General features: G+C 34.5%; 1 protein-coding gene across 2 annotated transcripts; it reads left to right on the top strand.

Moving 5' to 3' along the window:
* The first annotated feature begins 12,782 nt into the window (after positions 1-12,782).
* Positions 12,783-17,636, top strand: LOC112003127 (protein CLT2, chloroplastic). Of its 2 annotated transcripts, none has more exons than XR_010625532.1 (10): positions 12,783-13,286; positions 13,681-13,826; positions 14,337-14,374; positions 14,615-14,727; positions 15,581-15,680; positions 15,765-15,800; positions 15,924-15,974; positions 16,386-16,509; positions 16,788-16,864; positions 17,070-17,182. XR_010625532.1 is itself a non-coding variant. In XM_024035303.2 (10 exons), the coding sequence occupies exons 1-10, from the start codon at positions 12,868-12,870 to the stop codon at positions 17,488-17,490; spliced, it is 1,311 nt and encodes a 436-aa protein (XP_023891071.1). In that variant the 5' UTR covers positions 12,785-12,867; the 3' UTR covers positions 17,491-17,636. The 2 variants fall into 2 exon arrangements, 1 of the variants encoding a protein (XP_023891071.1); XM_024035303.2 differs by lacking the exon at positions 16,788-16,864 and adding an exon at positions 17,333-17,636 and having other exon boundaries at positions 12,785-13,286; positions 17,070-17,195.
* The last annotated feature ends 1,428 nt before the right edge of the window (positions 17,637-19,064 follow it).

The raw sequence follows: 19,064 nt of genomic DNA, 5'->3' as shown, positions 1-19,064 counted from the left end.
TATACCAAAAACACCAAACCCAACTACTCAAACAGGAATTCTCTCATTCCCAAGAATAGCACGTGTTTACCCAAATGTTCAAGGTAAAGACAATAAAAGCACACCACACAATGATCGAGTGCTCTAAATTGCCAAAAACACCAAATTGATAGAAAATACAAGCTAAAATTGTGTTTGGCATAAAAGAAAATAATCAAATCAAAGATCCCAAAAAACAAATTCTGACTTCTCCTTATTTCATGTAACTAGTAAACACTTCCATGGGAAGATGTCACTGGGATTACATTATATAAATGCTAAAACAAAACGTTTAGCATACCCAAAGGAAAGGGGCTATATAAGCAAACACAAAGCAACATAAGAAAGAAAGGAATACCCTCTAGAAAACAAAGCAAACAAGTCATGCACAATAGAAGGTTCACATAATCCACACATAATTTTACCTGGCTTATGAGTATTACTTGCTGGGGCACGGGCTGCAGGGCGGGAACTTCGGGAACTTGACCTTCCTACAAAATAACAATACAAATGTATGTTTTAGAGTTTCAGATCACTAGGTGAACAGCTAGCAAATGATATTACAAATCTAAAATAAATAAATTCAGATGCACAAAACAAAGACGAGCAATCATACAATACACGATTCAAGAAACTATTGGTTAGTTGTGATTGGACTTTGAAATTTGAACACAAATTAGCTGCTATTTAAAATGACTTAAAAAAAAAAAATGAAACTCATGGACAAATTTTAACTTTAAAAATACATTAATTTAAAATCTCAACAGCATGGACTATATATATATATATATATATCAGATTTTATGTTATTATAGACATTTTTATGTTTAATTTTGAGACTTTCTTTCCTATCCCCATGGATGTTAAAATACTTAGTATTTTAAAAAATAAAAATTGGTTTTTCAATTTATATTGTTTCTATTAGTTAGTTTACACAATAAAGATATATATATATATATATATATATATATTATACATGTTAAATTAATTATACAAGAATGTAAAAAAATATGAGTGGAACTCAAACGTGTTAGGCTTTTTATTTTTTTGAGTTTAAATTAAATGTCTCTTAAATATATGTAGTTCAAATTACTTTTATACACTAGGACTATTTTTTTTTTTTTTAGAGTAGTGCTTAATAAATCTTAGGGGTGTTTTAGACATTGTGAAAGAGGATAACTAACACTCATATTATTTTGAAACATATAAAAAATCAAAGAAAATTTAAGAATAATTAAAATCATCGTGACATGGGTGTCGAACAAATCAAGATTTATTAACTTTAAAGACGTCATTTCAAATGTATAATATCCAAATAATTATCAACAAATCTATAATATCCAAGGCCAGCTCTAGGCCTGGGCCTAAGGCTGCCGTTACAAAAAGCCCAATCCCTTTTTTAAAAAGGCTCCACTCTCATTACAGAAAAAGTTTGTGCACTCTTTTTCCCACGTCTAAAAGCTTGGTTTGGTTAGTATTTGTACATCAAGTTATGTGTTTAATTCATCAAATTAAACTTGATTCAGATAATATTAAATAATTATATTTAATTGATATATATATATATATATAGCTGATCTTGATTATTTCAGTTTTTTTTTGAACTAAAATCCCCAAAACTCAAATCATCACAGTATAGTAAAATTTATATCATCAGAAAATTTATACCAAGAAATCTTCAGATCCAAGCAAAACCAAAGAGAAAATATAACACACCAAAAAAAAAAAAATGAAAGAAAGAAACGGTTTCGAAACGTACCACCACCACCAGAGCTTCGGCGAGGCATTGTTTTGTGAGACTGTGAAAGCAGCGAAAAGCGTTAGAGAGCGATAAAATATGGAATGTGTTGCGTTTTTCTTTTCTTTTTTTTTGTGAGAGAATCGCAGATGTGATGAAAATGTGAGAAAGTTTAGGCTTTATATACGAGTTTGTTCTTGCGTGGGCAAGAAGTCTTCTGGAAGATTCTGCTTTACTTTCTAATTAAATATAGAAGATTCTGCTTTATTTATAAATGTGGCGCTTAGAAATTGTCTTTTTAGGCTTTTAGCTAAAAGATTTTTTTAAATGTGGCGCTTTCGCAGCTATCTCCTAAAACACTGGAATTTGGATTAGTTGCGGCTCACAATAGTTGGCTTGTAACTACAAAACTTGTTACGAATAACTTTTCTTCTATTATTTTCTAAATTTTTGTTAGTAGTTTTTAGATGAGCTACCGGTACTCTTAAAATATTTATTAATTACTTATTTTAAGAAAGTTTTATCTTTAAGTCATTTATTAAAAACTTTATTTTTTATAGAAACCGTCCATTAGCGCATTTTTTTTTTATCAAAATCCATTAACAATTTAGTAGTTAATTTTTCAAAACACTTACATTATTCCATATTCTAAAGTCTACACCTTATTTTATTTAAATATTATTCCATAATTATTTTTTATTATGTCCTTCTAAGCTCAAAGCTCGCTAAGCTTACATTGCCGTATGAATTAAACTAGACCCTCCACCAAGTCGACACTAGCCACTAAGGGCCCGTTTGTTACATGTGTTTAAAAACTAAAAATTGTTGTTTGAAAACATTTGTGAAAATAGAGATCCGTTTGGATACAATTTCTTGTTACTGAAAACTGATTGTTGTTGAAAACACTATAGCAAAATAATTTTTAAATGTATGAATAGTATAGTGGGACCCATTTTTAATATTTTTTAATACGTGAACAGTGTATGCACAGTGCGTGAACAGTGCATACATTGTTCATGAATAGTAAATATTGTCTCTCAAAGTCAACAAATGAAGACAAAAAAAAAAAAAAAAAAGGAGAAAACACGCTTTGAAAACGCAGACACCGAATTAATTGCTATCCAAACTCATACTAGGTGTAGGTAAAAAAAGTGCATTGAAATGCGTGAAATATTGTTTAAAAACTGAAAATGGTTATTTGTAAACACTAACCAAACACCCCCTAAGTTGCATGGAGCCATATCGCTAGGTCTTAGGGTTGAGGAGGATGATAATTGGGATTGTGATATGCCCTGCACCATTGTTACCAAAAGAGCAACCCAAAAAGAGAGAGATATATAGAAATAAATAAATAATGCAAAAATAATATTACCCATAGATAAAAAGAAACTATGAAAATGTTTTATAAAAAATTTATCAAAAAATTAGTTACTGTAGGGTCTAGTTTCTCTACGTAAACCCAGAGACAATTAATTTGTAGAGTATGGGTTGAAGAACTAGAGTTGACAAGGGATTCACAACAAAAGATTATCACTTCTCTTATTATTTATTGATCAGTTTCGCCTACATTCCATGCCCCGTTTCATACCCTCTCCCTCTATTATATAGCCACTCTCACTCTCATCCCTACCGTCCACGTGCTCCCCATCCATGGACGTGCTCAAGTACCTGTCACATCAGGTAGCTGCTTTTCATCTCTGTGTGAGTGGCGGTAGGTCATGAAGCACTGTTCAGATGTCTTCTCCACATAAATGCGGCCAGAAAAGCTGTTGCAATGCATTGAATACGGTGGCAGCAGCCTTCCCCTCAGATATTTCTTCATCCTTATCGTTTTGAGTGTGCTTTGAGCTTATCTTGATCAGGTGGGCTCCTCGGAGATCAACCAGGCTTTTCTCCTGCTCAATTAGTCTCCGCTATCATACCAGGGTAAAACATCCTCCTCGGACAGGAGATGTCCTCCTCGGACTGGAGACATCCTCCTCGGAAAGCGATGATCCTCTACCCAGAGGATTCCGCTCCAATTGGACCTCGCATTCTATTCATCCTTCTCTTCGGATGTGAAACATTCTCTCGTGGGTGTTCGGCCCGTTAACTTGGGCCTGATCCTTTTATCCCCCACAGTTACCTTTTCATTTTTTTTCATAAAAAAATTTCTTTAAAATGGTCTACTAATATATGCCCTAAGTGTATGCGATGGTAAAATCCTTTTCTAAAAACAGAACTAGCCAATGTGAGAAATTTTGAGTTTTCCTCCCAATATTGGGGACTTATCCTAAATTAGGGAGCCCATTGTTATTGACTTATTGCTCTTAAATATCTTTTCTTTTTTTAGAAGACTGTTACCTATCAATTAATCTATATTTATAAGGGTGTGCATAAGTCAAGTTGAGGGTTTTTTCAACCCAACCCACTATGGTGGGTTAAAAAAAAAATTCAACCCATCTAAGGGGTCCAACCTAACCCACATGGATCAGGTTGGATCCATGGGTTGAATGAGTTTTTTTTTTAATATTATAAATTACTATTATTATTAAATTGAGCATTATAAAAATTAAATAAATAAAAAAAAAAATATATATATATATATATATATATATATATAAACCACAAATAAGAACAAATTTATAACTAAATAATTTGAGCATAACACAAAACCAACACAAACTATATGAGGAGAACTTAGGATTTGGGTTTTAAAAAAAAGTGAACAACAAAATTCTATATTATATTTTTAAATTTAAAATATATATTAAATATAAGTTAGTCAAGTCAGATTATGCGAATTTATAAATTTTATGATCCAAACCCAATACGACCTACTATTAAAAAAAAATTTTAAAAATTCACAACCCAATCCAACTCACCAACTCCTATAAGAATCCAAATCTTCTGTACCACTTTTTGTGTACCACTTTATATTCTACCAATCACTATTTGTCATGTTTTCATTTTACTTTTCTTATAAAATAACTGAAGTTTAAAATGGAAAGTAAAATGAAAACATGGCAAGTAGTGATTGGTGGAACATAAAGTGGTAACAAAAAAGTGGTACAGAAAATTTGGACTCCCTATAAACCACCCAACCCAATGGGTTATGCTGAATCCGGTCAGTTTTGACAGGTTAGCATGTTTGCTGCACACCTTAATCTATACGATGTAACACAATTATAATTTAATAATGTATAATACTAATACTTATACTTATTAATAATTATTTCTAATTTACTATAATAATTATCAGATTGAATACTTATATTTTATTAATTTTTTCACTTTTTTGTGATAATTACAACATGCCGCTAATTTTATAATTCTAAACATTTCTCTCCTAAAACCCTCAAACACTTTATGCATGAAGAAGTGTCAATTAAGCTAAAAGGCTCGTCTTATTTTTTTCAACATTGTTAGGATTTTTTTTTTTTTTTTTGGGTTACATTGTTAGGATGAATGTAATATTGTAATCTATAATTTGACAAATTAATTAATATAGAGATTTTTGTCGAGTCAACTCAAAGGTAACAACCTGCGTTGACGATATTTGGGGACTAGCATAGTAAGGGCAGACAATATAGTAAGTTAACACACGTTTGAAATGTTTTAGTAAACTAGCATCTCAAGTTTTAAAAACTCGATTTTTATATAAAACTCGAGTCTTAAAGACTCGCTTTGTACTTGATGACTTGACTAGTAATATGCCACATAGATCTCGAGTCTAAAGACTCAAGTTCTACAAATCAAAACTGAGTCTTTAAGACTCGATTTTCTTAGGGAAAAACACGATTACCACATAGATCTCGAGTCTATAAGACTTGAAATTTAATTAAAATATACTTGGATCTTGAGTCTTATAAACTCGAGTTTTGCTAGGCAAAATATTATAACACACAGATATGCATCAGTCACTCAACACTCTCTTGCCCATAAAACTCATCCTCTAACACTTAGTCTCACACTCCTCAATAACTCACTGCCTCACTCACCCATAACTCTCACACTTCTCACACCACATTGTCTCTAATCCCACACCACATTGCCTCTCTCTGTCACTACTCCTCCCTCTCAACAAATTTATATCTCAGGTAAGGGTTTTTTGATTTGATTGTCATTGCAGTTGAGTATTATTTGTTGTTGGGTATGGGTTAAAGAGTTTGACTTTTTATTTGGTAGATAGTTAATATAAATTAGTTAAGATACCAATATTGTGAATTATAGAACTTTGTTTTGTTAGGGTATTTGCATGGTTTTTGTTATCAAAATTTATTCATCATTTCTAGGCTCTTATCTTTATCATGATCTTACAAGGATTTTGACTTTATTCATCATTGTTTTGGGTATGAAATGAGTAGTGAATGAATTGTAATGATATGGGTATGTAATTCATGCCCTTTGAATGGGTATGTAATGAAATGAGTGACTTACTTATGCCCTTCGAATGAATTGTAATGAAATGGGTATGTAATTCATGTCCTTTAAATGTGTAATGAAATGGCTTTTTTATATTTGGTATGAAATGGGTATGTAATTAGATAAAATGTTGTATACTTTTACAAGGATTTTGGTTTTTTTTTTTTTTTTTTGGTATTGGGTATGAAATGGTAGTCTTAGCATGACAGAAAAAGGATTTGGGAATGAAATGTGTAACGAATGTGTAATGAAATTCATGCCCTTTGAATGAGTTGGAATTTGTCCTTTGTGTAGTTTGACTAGATAAAATGTTTTTAACTAATATAGTAACTTAACTCTAACAGGTTCACAATGACTGTAATTGATATAATCCTATACCATGGTTGTTCGCTTAAGAATGCCAATGTGAATAAGGGATTGCCATTTGAGGGGCTGAGTATAATGTGCTATTATACCCAAATTGATCGTAGGTTGAAGACCCTTGATGAATTGAAGATGATAGTTATGGAAGAATTGTGTGTGAATCCTGTTGTAGACAACATACAAATTACTTATCGTATACCACATGAAGTCTTGAAGCACCGGATTAATTACAAGTATGGTGATTGACATCTCACCATGAGAAAGATGGAACGTATGAGTCTTCGGCCGCCATCTCTCAACTAGGGCCGATATTAGGCCATGATCTATCTCTCTAAACGGGGCCCTAAACAATCCTTCTAGCCCCACCAACTTGATAATGTCTACCACCCGATTGTCTTGCATTGATATGTTTGCCATCTCCTTAGAGTGACCATGCCACTGAAGTGGGCCCGAGTCCTACAAAATTAATAAAAATTATAGCGGTTGTTAGAACTAGAGATACAACTTTGAAAGAACTTGTTAAAAGTCAAAGAGAACATAAAAATTAAAACGGTTGTTAGAAGTAGATATTTCACCTCGCCATTCCAAATGTCAGTTGATCGATGATTTGGTTGTTACTTCAGCAATGAAGTATTGATGGGACCATGGCGCACGATCTCTGGTTCCTCATTGATCCAAGGGTCCAAACTGCAAAGAGTGCTACTATGAGATTATTAATAGTGTGGGGGCAAATAACTTGTTGTCATTATGTAACACTGGTCATAGATTGAAATAAATAAATAAATAAACTTGGCTTTATGTTTTCTAGAAAAAAAACTTGGCTTTATATGTATACATAATATTGTACATATACAGGAGTACCTACCAAGTGCAGACTTCTAAGTTCTAGCAAGAGGAAAATAATAATAATAACAACAACAACAATAAATGCCAAAATAGAGGAAATTTAGGGACCAGGACAAGCCAAATTCATTATATACAAGAAAAAAAAAATACTAGGATAGTATATAAGTCATTTTAGGGTTGCAAACGAATTAACCATTGAAAATTTTCCATATAGGTGTGAACATAGTACCACATGAAGTGAACTCTATATAGTTTAAAATTGTAACATATTTCTATCTTTCCCTTCAAAGAATGTAATATATTAAACTATTTGAAGTAACAAATTAAACAAGGATGTTTGGAAGGATAGCAAATTAAATTCTTAGTCCATAGTAAACCACAAATGCAAATGTGGTTTCACTTAAATGGATTGAGATTTAATTTGTTGATATTGATTAAGGGCTTAATATGGGTTAAATGATTTGTTATTTTGAAATTACATCATTTAATTTGTTACACTTCTAAACTATATCTGTTAGGATGATTCCAAGACGTTGGTTATCAAAGTTGAATAAAGATCTCATGAACCACATTAGATGCTTCTCAGATGTGTAGCTATCAAAGTTGAATAAAGACCAAATGAATCACATTAGATGATTCCAAGATGTTTCAATACCTTTACTCCCAGTCTATTAGTAGTGGATTGGTTTTTCTGGACTTTAATAGGTAACATTGCTGGTCTTGCTATGTCTTTTACTAGTTTTTTTTTTGGGTCAAATCCTTTACTCGTTATTCTTTTTGTTGGGTCAAGAGAATTTGTAACATCTTTGCACATTCCACAAATAACATCAAGCAAGTGGATCAATTTGACAATCAACTTTCCATCAAAAACTTACATTGTAGGAAATATAAGTTATTGTAGGACAGTATAAATATGTTATTCATATTTTATTATGTTTTGTATTACCATCTTGTTTCATAAGAGACTCATCCCTATAGTAAAGAGTCCAAAATCACTTATTTGTTGGGGAATAGGTAATGGCCACGAGATCAGTGCTTGGTTGGATAACTGGATTAATGGTGATTCCCTTCGAGGCATGATTGAAGGACCCTTAAGGCAAGGAGCTCAAGGGCTAACAGTGGCTGACTTGTGCCATGATCACAAATGGAGATGGGATCTCCTTTCCTTTGAGTTGCTGAATTCAATAAAAAAAACAAGGTTAAAGCTGTTCCAATTCAGTTGTTTGGAAATAGGACTGATTCTATCATGTGGAAGTACTCCAAAGATGGAGATTTCTCCACAAACTCAGCCTTCTAGCTAGCTAATGAAGATAGCGCAACTGAAAATTAATTTCAAGTGCAGTGGCTTTGGAAACTTGATGTTCTTCCAAAGATTATAAGCTTCCTTTAGCTATGTGTTCATGGTAGTATTCCTGTTAAAAGTGTGTTGGCAGCTAGGGGTATTAATTGTGGTAAGACTTGTCCATTGTGTATTCAGCATAAGGAAACCATTGTTCATCTTCTTCGAGATTGTGAAGTTGCTCATGACCTGTGGTATAGGTTAGGGGTACCTGCCTCACACATAAACTCCTTCAATGAAAACTTTGAGATTTGGCTTAAAATAAATTGTCTAAGCATAGTTCGGCACAACACATCTATTCCTTGGAGAACTTTGTTTGTATTTGCTGTTTGGTGTTTGTGGAAGAATAGAAATAAAGTGGTGTTTGAAAACACCATTCCAAATCCTAGGTTAGATAAAGACTGTATTGTTCAAGCAAGGGAATATTTTTTCTGTGTAAGTAAAAGCTGCCAAGTCTTTTCCAGATTTGCTATCCCTGTCAGATGGACTCAGCCATTAGGTGGTTGGCATAAGCTTAACACGGATGGAGCGTCATGTGGAAATCCAGGTAAGGCCGGTGGTGGAGGAGTTATTAGGGACTGCCATGGAGGTTGGGTTAAGGGGTTTTCGAGATCAATTGGACACACTTCTAGTATCATGGCTGAGTGGTGGGCTTGTGCGATGGCCTGAATTTGGCCATTCAATAGGGAATAAACCAGCTAGAAGTGGAGCTTGATGCCAAGGTGATTGTGGAGATGCTCAAAAGTACAAACTGTCATAACAGAAGTTTTGCTACTTTACTCTGTGATTGTAGGTTTCTCATGACCAGGTTCAAGCAGGTTCGAGTGGGGCATGTGTTTAGAGAGACGAATAAATGTGCCGACTTTTTGGCTAAGAGGGTTTGTTCCTTGATGGAGAATTTTGTTGTGTTTGATACCTCTCCTTTTAAAGATTTAAATGTTTTGCTTAAAGCTGATAGAAATGGGTTGTATTATTATAAGCGTATTGCCAATACTTTGGCCTCTATGGCCAATTTGTAATTGCTTTTTGTTGTTTATATAAATACTTGATTAACCAAAAAAAAAAAAAAAAAGAGTCCAAAATCCAAATACATAGGTACATACCAAATCAACAACTTCAAATCAACCAACCAATCAAACTCACCAACAGTCTCACAAAATGACTATCAAGATGGCAATAGCTCAGAGAAATTGCAATTTGAAGGGCTCAACACTTTGAATAGGAGAGAAAGAAAAAATGCTAGATAGAAAAAATATATTATATAATTGTATTCTTGACATTAAAGCCACAAAGTAAAAACTCAATCAAATAAAATATATTGAATCAAACACAGACATTTAAACATGCTTTTATTCAGAAACAGAATAACTAGTTTTAGAGAAGAACAAATTAACAAAAGATCTAAAGAAAGCATACTTAAAAGCCACTTCCTATAAGACCAAATAACCTAACAAGAACTATGTTAGGGATAATACACAAAGTATTCAGAAAAGAACAAAGTGAATAAAAAAAACAAACAGAAAATAGATATTTTCTAGCAACAATAGACCCATACTAAAATTTATAACAATAAATCAATACTCAAATTTCTAACAATAAACCCATTCAAACCCATTCCTCATTTCTCAATTCTCTATAAATGAATATACATTTGAGAAAACATACCTTCAAACTTGAAAAAATTTGAAATGTCGTTGGTAGGGACAAAATGAATTTTGAAGGTATGGGTGAGGGGATTATCTGAAGCCAATTGTGAGGAAAAAGGAGAGCGTTTGAGGGTGAGGGAGAGTTTTGTTACACGCCGAGGGGTCGACGGTGACTGATTTGGGTGTTTGAGTGAAAATGTTTGAACTTTGAAAGTGTGTTTAAGAGACTAAGAGTGTTTGAGAGACTGTGAGTGTTTGAGTGAGGCGTTTGAAAGTGGCTGCGTGTTTGGTTTAGAGTGTGCAGATTTCGAGTCTTATAAACTTGATTTCTACATGGCTAAATTTGGTCCACGTGGAAAATTTGTCCACGTAAGGTTATGACAAACACCAGAAATCGAGTTCTAAAAGTTCAAGTTATAACCAGATCTCAAGTTTTAAAAACTCGATATGTTAGTTTCCAACATTATTTTGAAATGTGACAACTAACGAAAATGTTTGATATTTAGGATACATTTGGTAGGTTGTAATAGTTCTTGTAATGGAATAGTTATTCACGTGTAATATCAATTCAGTCATTTGATTGCATCTTTATTACATGAATTACTTATTACATTGAAATAATTATTGGCATAAATGCACTTTTAGTTCCTACATTTTGGCTTTTTTCCATTTTAGTTCCTACATTTTAATTTTACCACTTTTAGTCCCTAAACTAATTAACGCATGTTATTTTCGTCCTTTCTGTCAGTCAACCGACAGAAATAGCTGAGGTGGTAGCCGAAGGAATTAAAATATTATAAAAATACCACATCACCCATGACACATTAGCATATAAATTTTAAAAATTAATTTTAACTAAATAATACAAATAAAAACAAAATTAAAAACTAAAATTCACATGAATTAAGATTGTTCTTCATGTTCTTTAGATTGTTCTTCATTTTACAATTTGTTCTTCATATTCTTCCCAAATCAAACCCAGCAACCAATAACTCAAACCTATCACAAGAACACAAACCTAGCAACCCAAGAACTCAAACCTAGATCACTAGGACATAAATGAAAACAAGGAAAAACCCAAATTCAACACCTCAGAGATCATCAAACCCAACACCATAAGATCTACCACAAATCAAGATCAACGAATTCTTCATGTTCTTTCCCAAATTCTAACACAATCAACCCTGAATTCTTAGCAAATCAAACCCATAAACCCAGTTAACAAACCAACCCAGATTAAACCCAGATCAAGAAACCAATCAGAACAAACCCAAATCAACACAATCAAACCCAAACCAACACAATCAAACCCAGATCCCATCACTAATGATCGACACAATCAACACACACACACACACACTCAACCAAACCTAGAAACTGCCACCACGCCACCGCCACACAACCCACCTCTACCATATGACCCACACATCCCAAAACTTCCACCACACGACCCACACAGCCTATAACCTCCACAACCCGCCAATCTCCACCATGCTGACGCTGATTTGCACGCCCCATAGAAACCCTAAACGCCGATCTCCACTACGTCAAAGGCCGATCTCCACGGCCCAAATGCCGATCTTCAAACAACCAAACCCCAAATACCAATCTCGACACCATCCAACCAAACCCAAAAACTATCACTACCACTGCCACACAACCCACCTCTACCATATGGCCCACACATCCCAAAACTTCTACCACACGACCCACACAGCCCATAACCTCCACAACTCGCCGATCTCCACCATGCTGACGCTGATTTGCACGCCCCATAGAAACCCTAAACGCCGATCTCCACTACATCAAGGGCTGATCTCCACCCTATGCCAATCTTTAAACAATCAAACCCCAAACACCAATCTCGACACCATCTGCTGATCTGTAATGAGAGATAGAAGGAAGAGAGGGAAGAGAAATAATAAGAGAGTGGGCGGTGGCTTGCAGTGGACTGTGACAGTGGATCCGGCCATGGGTGGCTTTAGTGATGGTGTTCATGACCATGGGTTTCAGCCTTGAAGAGAATGGGTTTGAAGAAAAGAGAGAGCAACATGAGAGAGCGAGAGAGAGAGAGAGAGAGAGGAGATGAGAGAATGAAGAGAGAGAAAAAAAGTCACCACAATTCTGAGTTTTTTGTGTTTGATTCAAATCTATGTATTTTTATGTTTTAAAATTTGTTTTTATGTTTTTTTAATTTGTTAAAATTAATAAATTAATTTTTTAAATTTATATACTGATGTGTCATGAATGATGTGACATTTTTATAATATTTTAATTCTTCGGTTGCCACCTCAGCTATGACAAAAATAATACACGTTAATTGGATTAGAAACTAAAAATGATAAAATTATAATATAAAAAGTCAAAATATAGGAATTAAAATTACATTTTCGCCATAATTATTCTTTAAATCGAAGAATCTCTCTTCCTAGCAAACGTACACTTAAGGTCATTCGGAAAAAGAAAATTCCACCCAAATTCCTTCTGTTCTATACCTTCATTTCGTCCCTCTCATGGGCTTCATTCACACATCATCGTCGTTTCTTTCATCTCCTTCCCAGATCCACCTCCCATCTCTCCAACCCCACAGTCACAGCCGCCGCATCACAAAACTCCATAGCCGAACCTTCCACTCCATCTTCACCACAATCACAGTGCCACCACCACAACCATTTCCTCAAATTCCTAAACTCTCCCACACAACCACCCACCTTGTTCACCACCGTTCCCACACAAACATGCCCTTCACACTCCACGCTTCACCACATAACTCACACTCCACCGCCACCGCCACCGCCACAAACTCCAAGCTAATCCTTATTACCTCCTCACTCACTATAGCCTTAGCCGTTGCTAACCGTGTTCTTTACAAGCTCGCCCTCGTGCCCATGAAGCAGTACCCCTTCTTCTTAGCCCAGCTCACAACTTTCGGGTAAGTGCTTCCTTTGTTTTGTCCCCAAAATTTATAGTTTTTGAGAAATTTCTTTGGGACACACAATACTGTGATTGAGATTCTATCTGGCTTTCTTTCATTTTCCGGGAAAGTGCTTTGCTTTGCCAAAAAATCAATTCTTTCTGAGAAACTTCTATGGGGCACACAATAATGTGATTGAAATGTCACCTGGGTTTGTTTTTGTTTGTCGGGTAAGTGTTTGTTTTGCCCAAAAAAAAATGTTGACTTTTCAAGAAATTTATTTGGAGCATGCAATAATGTGACTTAAATGCTATCTGGGTTTGTTTTGCCCAAAAATGAAGTATATTTTAGGAATTCATTTGGTGCACACAATAATGTGATTGAAATGCTATCTGGGTTTGTATTATTTTAGCTATGTGGCTATATATTCTTCGATATTGTATATGCGATACCGGGCTGGAATTGTGACTGATGAAATGCTAGCTCTACCCAAATGGCGGTTCGTGGCTATTGGTGCCTTAGAAGCTCTTGGAGTAGCCACTGGGATGTCTGCTGGAGGTATTGGAATATTAGTTTTATTTGGATTCTGTAATTAAATGCCAAATTTCAAAGTTGGGTTTTCTTCAGTAGTATAATTGCTTGAGTAATGCTGCTTGTACAAGTGTGTTGTTAAATTCATTTGGTACATGGGGTTGTATTTTTTTCAATGTATTATATAGCAAAAGGGTGGGGTGAGTGGTCGATAAGTCTAGGTATGCAACTTTTTTCACAACTGCTGATATAGCCTATTGTGATTGGTGTGTGATGATAGTGGTGTAAGTTGTGGGCTACGTAAAAATCATGTTGCTCCAATCACAAATTGTCATTTTAGTATGTTGTGAGAAAGGTTGTGAAAAAATGTTCTTTCCCTAGGATTCTTGTTTGGTTTAGGTTGAATATGAACTGTGAAAAAAGGAATAGTGGGTTTTAGGTGGTTTCAAAAAAAAAAAAATGAATAGGAAAAAGTTTGAGTAGTATGGTTTGGTTAAAAAAAAGGGCTTTATACTGAATGTTATGTATATTCTACAGCCATGCTTCCTGGACCAGCTATACCAATACTGAGTCAGGTATTTTTTGTCACACTTGAGAATAAACTTGATTATACAGAGTATGGGAGTAATTATGATTTATAAATAAACTTGATTATACCAACTATGCAAGTATTTTTGGTAAAGGTTGTGGGTAAGACTAGTTTTGTTCTCTGCAATGCTACACAAGTTGGATGTTAGTGTTCAGCCCCGTTCCTGTCAATCATCTGAGTGGCTGATGTCTCTTTCATATTGATTCTTGTGCCCTTCATTTTGCAGACATTTTTGGTGTGGCAGCTGGCTTTTTCTACCATGATTGGGAGAAGTTACTCATTCAATCAAATTGCTGGCTGCTTACTTGTAGCTACTGGTGTGGTGGTGGCTGTTGCCAGGTATGTTGAAGGCACTGGGATATGAATTTTATTAGAGGCATCACCAGGAGCTATTTTGAAATGATTGGTTTGACTATCTATAAATATTTAATGGTGTGCATGGTGATTGATAGTATAATGAAAGATCAGAAATTGGATGAATTTAAGCATACAGGTGATCACTTTTTAGACATTGTACTATAACTGTTTTCTAGAGAATCTCTGGTACTATAACATTTTCTAGTTCTGAAGAACGTGTGAAAGAGAAAGAAGTGTATAGTATCTGCATTTTATCATGGGGTAATCAAAATAATAAAGACGGTTTTATATCTTACCCACCAAAGAATCAATTTTGCAATCTCTTATTTCAGCCTGAAATTCTTTGATTTCAGTTCCTAGTGAATATCTATTACCTTTTCTGTTTTCTTACCTCCCTGCATTGGACTTCCACTAATCATTTTCTGGTTTGTATTAATTTTGTTGCTTGGTAACTTACAACTATCCCCAGAAAGAGAGATGATAACCAGCAAATAAAAAGTTACCCAAATAGTATGTATTCTTAAATTTTAATTTGAGGCATGAAGTTATTGGTGCTGACAGCACCGAAAGTGTTTCAAATGTTGCTGAGCAGTGAAAAGGGACCTTCAGTTTCTGGTGTCACGTCATTTTGTGTCTTGCTTTGGTGTGTCCTTTGCTGGAAGACACTTGATATCATTTCTGGTCTGTTATAGAGGTGCATGGAAAAATCTGCACTGTTTAAACTGATTTCATAATTTGAACTAGCAAATTTTCATTATTATTGTGGACTCACTTTCTAGATATGTAGTTCCACTTGTGGATCCCTGATTATTGTTTGTATTTTCCACACTTGCAGTGGTTCTAATGCTGATCAGATGCTATCTGGAGTTGATTTTATGTGGCCAGTGCTAATGATAGCTTCCAGTGCTTTTCAAGCTGGTGCATCTATTATCAAGGTCACAGAAATGAACTAATATCATACTTTCAATTAGAATCTGCTTAAACATATTAATTAAACTTGAATTTTTAACTGTGTACAGGAATTTGTTTTCACTGATGCTGCAACCCGCCTTAAGGTATGGGAATATTCTTTTTTAATCCTTTTTTTTAATATCATAGCTGGCCGTTTAACATTTGTAGTTGATGTGAGTGCATTTGGTACTAGAAGTTCTTAAAGTCATCAAATTATTATCCTGCAGGGAAGGTCACTTGACATATTTGTGGTCAATTCTTTGGGATCTGGATTCCAGGTAATTGTCCATTCTTTGGGTTAGTTCTTAAGTGTCAATCTGATACACAGTTAATAAGATCCAACTTCCCATAGGCCTTAGGGAAAATCACACACTTTACCTTGAACTATTGATGGCTGCATCTGGGACTGTAACAAGTCCAGAAAGCTGCTGTGTGACATATTATATGACTCAGCTGAGTCAGCTCCATATACCAAGTTTGTTTTGATTTGATATTTGTGATAAAATCTTCAGATTATTTTATAATGGATAAACTTTAATTGACATAGTAAAAGCAAGTGTGGAGAATAACATTTTTAGTTTTAGTTCATTAAGTTTAGCTAAGACAATGTATATCCATTTGATGTTCAGGATCATCAATACTGAATCGAATTTTTTTCTTTGTTGTTGAATTCTTCCTTTGACTTGTAGGCTCTTTTTGTGCTTTTCTTATTACCTTTCCTGTCAAGAGTGAAGGGCATACCGCTTGGCCAACTGCCTTCTTATCTAAAAAGTGGTGCTGGTTGCTTTCTTAATTTTGGAGCCGATGTGCCAGGTATTTTAATTGATATCTAGCTATTTTGATATGTAATTTTTTACTGCTCTTGCATTTGGGGTTTTCTTTGCATGCACACAATCAATATGCTGTGTAATTAGCATACTGTATGAGGCTTACTTGAAAGCAGTAGATCTCCCATCAATATAGATTAGGTTAGTATTTATTTTTATTTTTTTACACTTAAGCTTACTTATGGAAATTCTCAAAATTAATATCAGTATTCAGCTCTTTGTTATACAATCCAAATTTAAAAAAATCTGATTCAAAAATCACAGCTACAAGTTACCACGAAATTAGTTAAGTTGGAGTACTGCCACACAACTGAAGTTGGAGTACTGCCATACAACTGAAGGTTAGACAATGGAGAAACATGTTAGATTTACAAGTTGGAACTAATGAGTAACTTTTGTGTATTTAAATTTAGAAAGTGTGGGTTTGGTATAATATTTTGCATAGCTGGGCTAATTCTCCTTTTCCCTTTGGAAATTTTGATTCTTTTTTAAAGTTAGTCCTTTCTTAAGTTATTCTTTCACTTTTACATATGTCGAAATTTCCAGGTTGTGATGGTGCTCCGTTGCTTCCACTGCTTTATATAATGATCAATTTGGCTTTCAACATTTCCGTGCTCAGTGTAGTAAAAATTTCTTCAGCAGTTGTTTCTTCTCTTACTGTAATGTTGTCAGGTATTCTATTTCTCTCTCTCTCATTGTATGCTGCGTACATGTACATGTGCGCGTGCACACGCATATATACGGACGTGTGACCAAATCTATAATTTTCTACAATCATTTTGCTAATGGGTGCTTTGTTATATTTGCAGTGCCAATTTCAATTTATATTCTATCCCTTCAATTGCCATATCTTCCAGAGGCCACTAGCTTGAGCCCCTTTTTCCTCTTAGGCAGTTTGATTCTTGTATCAGGTCTTGTAATTTACAGCATACCCCAACCTGCCAAGCATGACTCCAGAGATGGTTAAATTTATGATTATTCGAAGCAGCTCAAATTTATTTATTTATTCTTTTCTAATTCAACTGTACATATTGCAACGCCATTCTTTGTTTGGATTGTTTCTTCAGCACATCTCTTCCATCTCAATGGGACTATAGCTAATTTCATTGTTAATCATACTTCCATAAATTTTCCATCCTCAGAACCTATTTTTTGGGGTTGGCTAATGAAAATTTGAGGTCCTAAGTACTTTTTCTTTCTAACAAAGTGCTAGCACATTGGATGTATGGCTCCTTTAGGTGAGATTATAATATACTTGCATGGCTTTAGAAACTATAAATCACTAGCACCACAATTTGGTTTCTTATACTTATTATTGCTAAGGGTGCATTTGGATATCCCACTGTTGTTTGGCTCCACAATATATGCATTTTCTATTATTTTACCTGCAAAAATTGCACTAATAAGATTTACTGGCACAACCACCATATGTCTTCAGCTTCAGCAAGTAGTCAAGGCATGATGTGGTTGAAACAGGTTAATGACTTCACCCTTAAAAATGGCTTTCGAACGAGGATGAGGGTTGTTTCTCGGTTCCTCAATTCATGTCCCAAGCAACCCCAAAGAAAAAAACTTTGGGTTTGGCTTGCCTCCTGAATCCACTGGATGTGACGTGGGCATGAAACACATCCTAAAATGGCTGTGTGTCAGTTCAGTATCTCTCCTCCAATGCATGTCTTTATAGAAAAAAAATAAATAAAGAATTTGTGATCTTTTGGTTCACTTTTTAATGTTTCTTTAATAAAATAAAATTGTATGGCTAGGCAATTTTTGGTAACTCTATGCATCTGCAGAGTGAATTGCAGTTAAAATATATAACTTTGGCTAGGTTTGACCATATTGGAATGTGATTGTCATGTTAGATTAAAGTCGTTAAACCAGTGAACGAACATTTAACTTGATATCACATTGACGTTTAGAACCACTAAACTCAACACAAGAAACATTAAGGTCCATGCCATCTCAACATACCCCAGCCTGCCAAGCAGACTCTGAAGATGGTTCAACTTATATGATTATTTGAAGCCGTTCATTATTTTTTTTATCCAACAGTACATATTGCAATGCCATTCTTTGTTTGAACCGTTTACACAATATGCCCGTAACTGAGGACTAGTTATTTCATTGTAAATCAAATTTCTATCCTCAGAAACCACTTTCTTTGTCGACTGATGAAATCTGAGTTTTCAACGAAGTGATATCACATTTAAAAACTAGCTCCTTAAGGTGAGATTGTAATATACTTGTACAGCGTTGGATTTACCATAATTCACTGGCACCAGTGTATATCAATGGTGTAATTCGGATTTTTTTTTTTTTATTATTATTATTTTTAATATTATGACTAAAGGGTACATTTGAATATTCCATGCTGGTTTGACTCTGAAATATATACATTTCATTTTATTTAAGGGTTTATTTGCAACCATCATATGCCTTCAGCAACTATTTAAGGCACAATCAAATAAACTGTGTGGCGGAAACTGGTTATTGAGTAGACCTTCACCCTCACATGGCTTTGCCTATAAGGGTGAGGTTTGT

The sequence above is a fragment of the Quercus suber genome, unplaced genomic scaffold, assembly GCF_002906115.3.
Source record: "Quercus suber isolate HL8 unplaced genomic scaffold, Cork oak 2.0 scaffold_588, whole genome shotgun sequence".
Lineage (NCBI taxonomy): Eukaryota > Viridiplantae > Streptophyta > Magnoliopsida > Fagales > Fagaceae > Quercus > Quercus suber.
The sequence above is the reverse complement of the archived record's forward strand: the minus strand, read 5'-3'. Positions and strand labels throughout refer to the sequence as shown.

What these genes read in the sequence shown, in the direction of transcription:
- LOC112003127 (XM_024035303.2), top strand. Translation starts at nt 12,868, where the DNA reads ATGGGCTTCATTCACACATCATCGTCGTTTCTTTCATCTCCTTCCCAG. An exon ending in GTGGTGGTGGCTGTTGCCAG is followed by an intron (nt 14,728 to 15,580) that starts GTATGTTGAAGG and finishes CCACACTTGCAG; the next exon opens with TGGTTCTAATGCTGATCAGA. An exon ending in CTTTGGGATCTGGATTCCAG is followed by an intron (nt 15,975 to 16,385) that starts GTAATTGTCCAT and finishes TTTGACTTGTAG; the next exon opens with GCTCTTTTTGTGCTTTTCTT.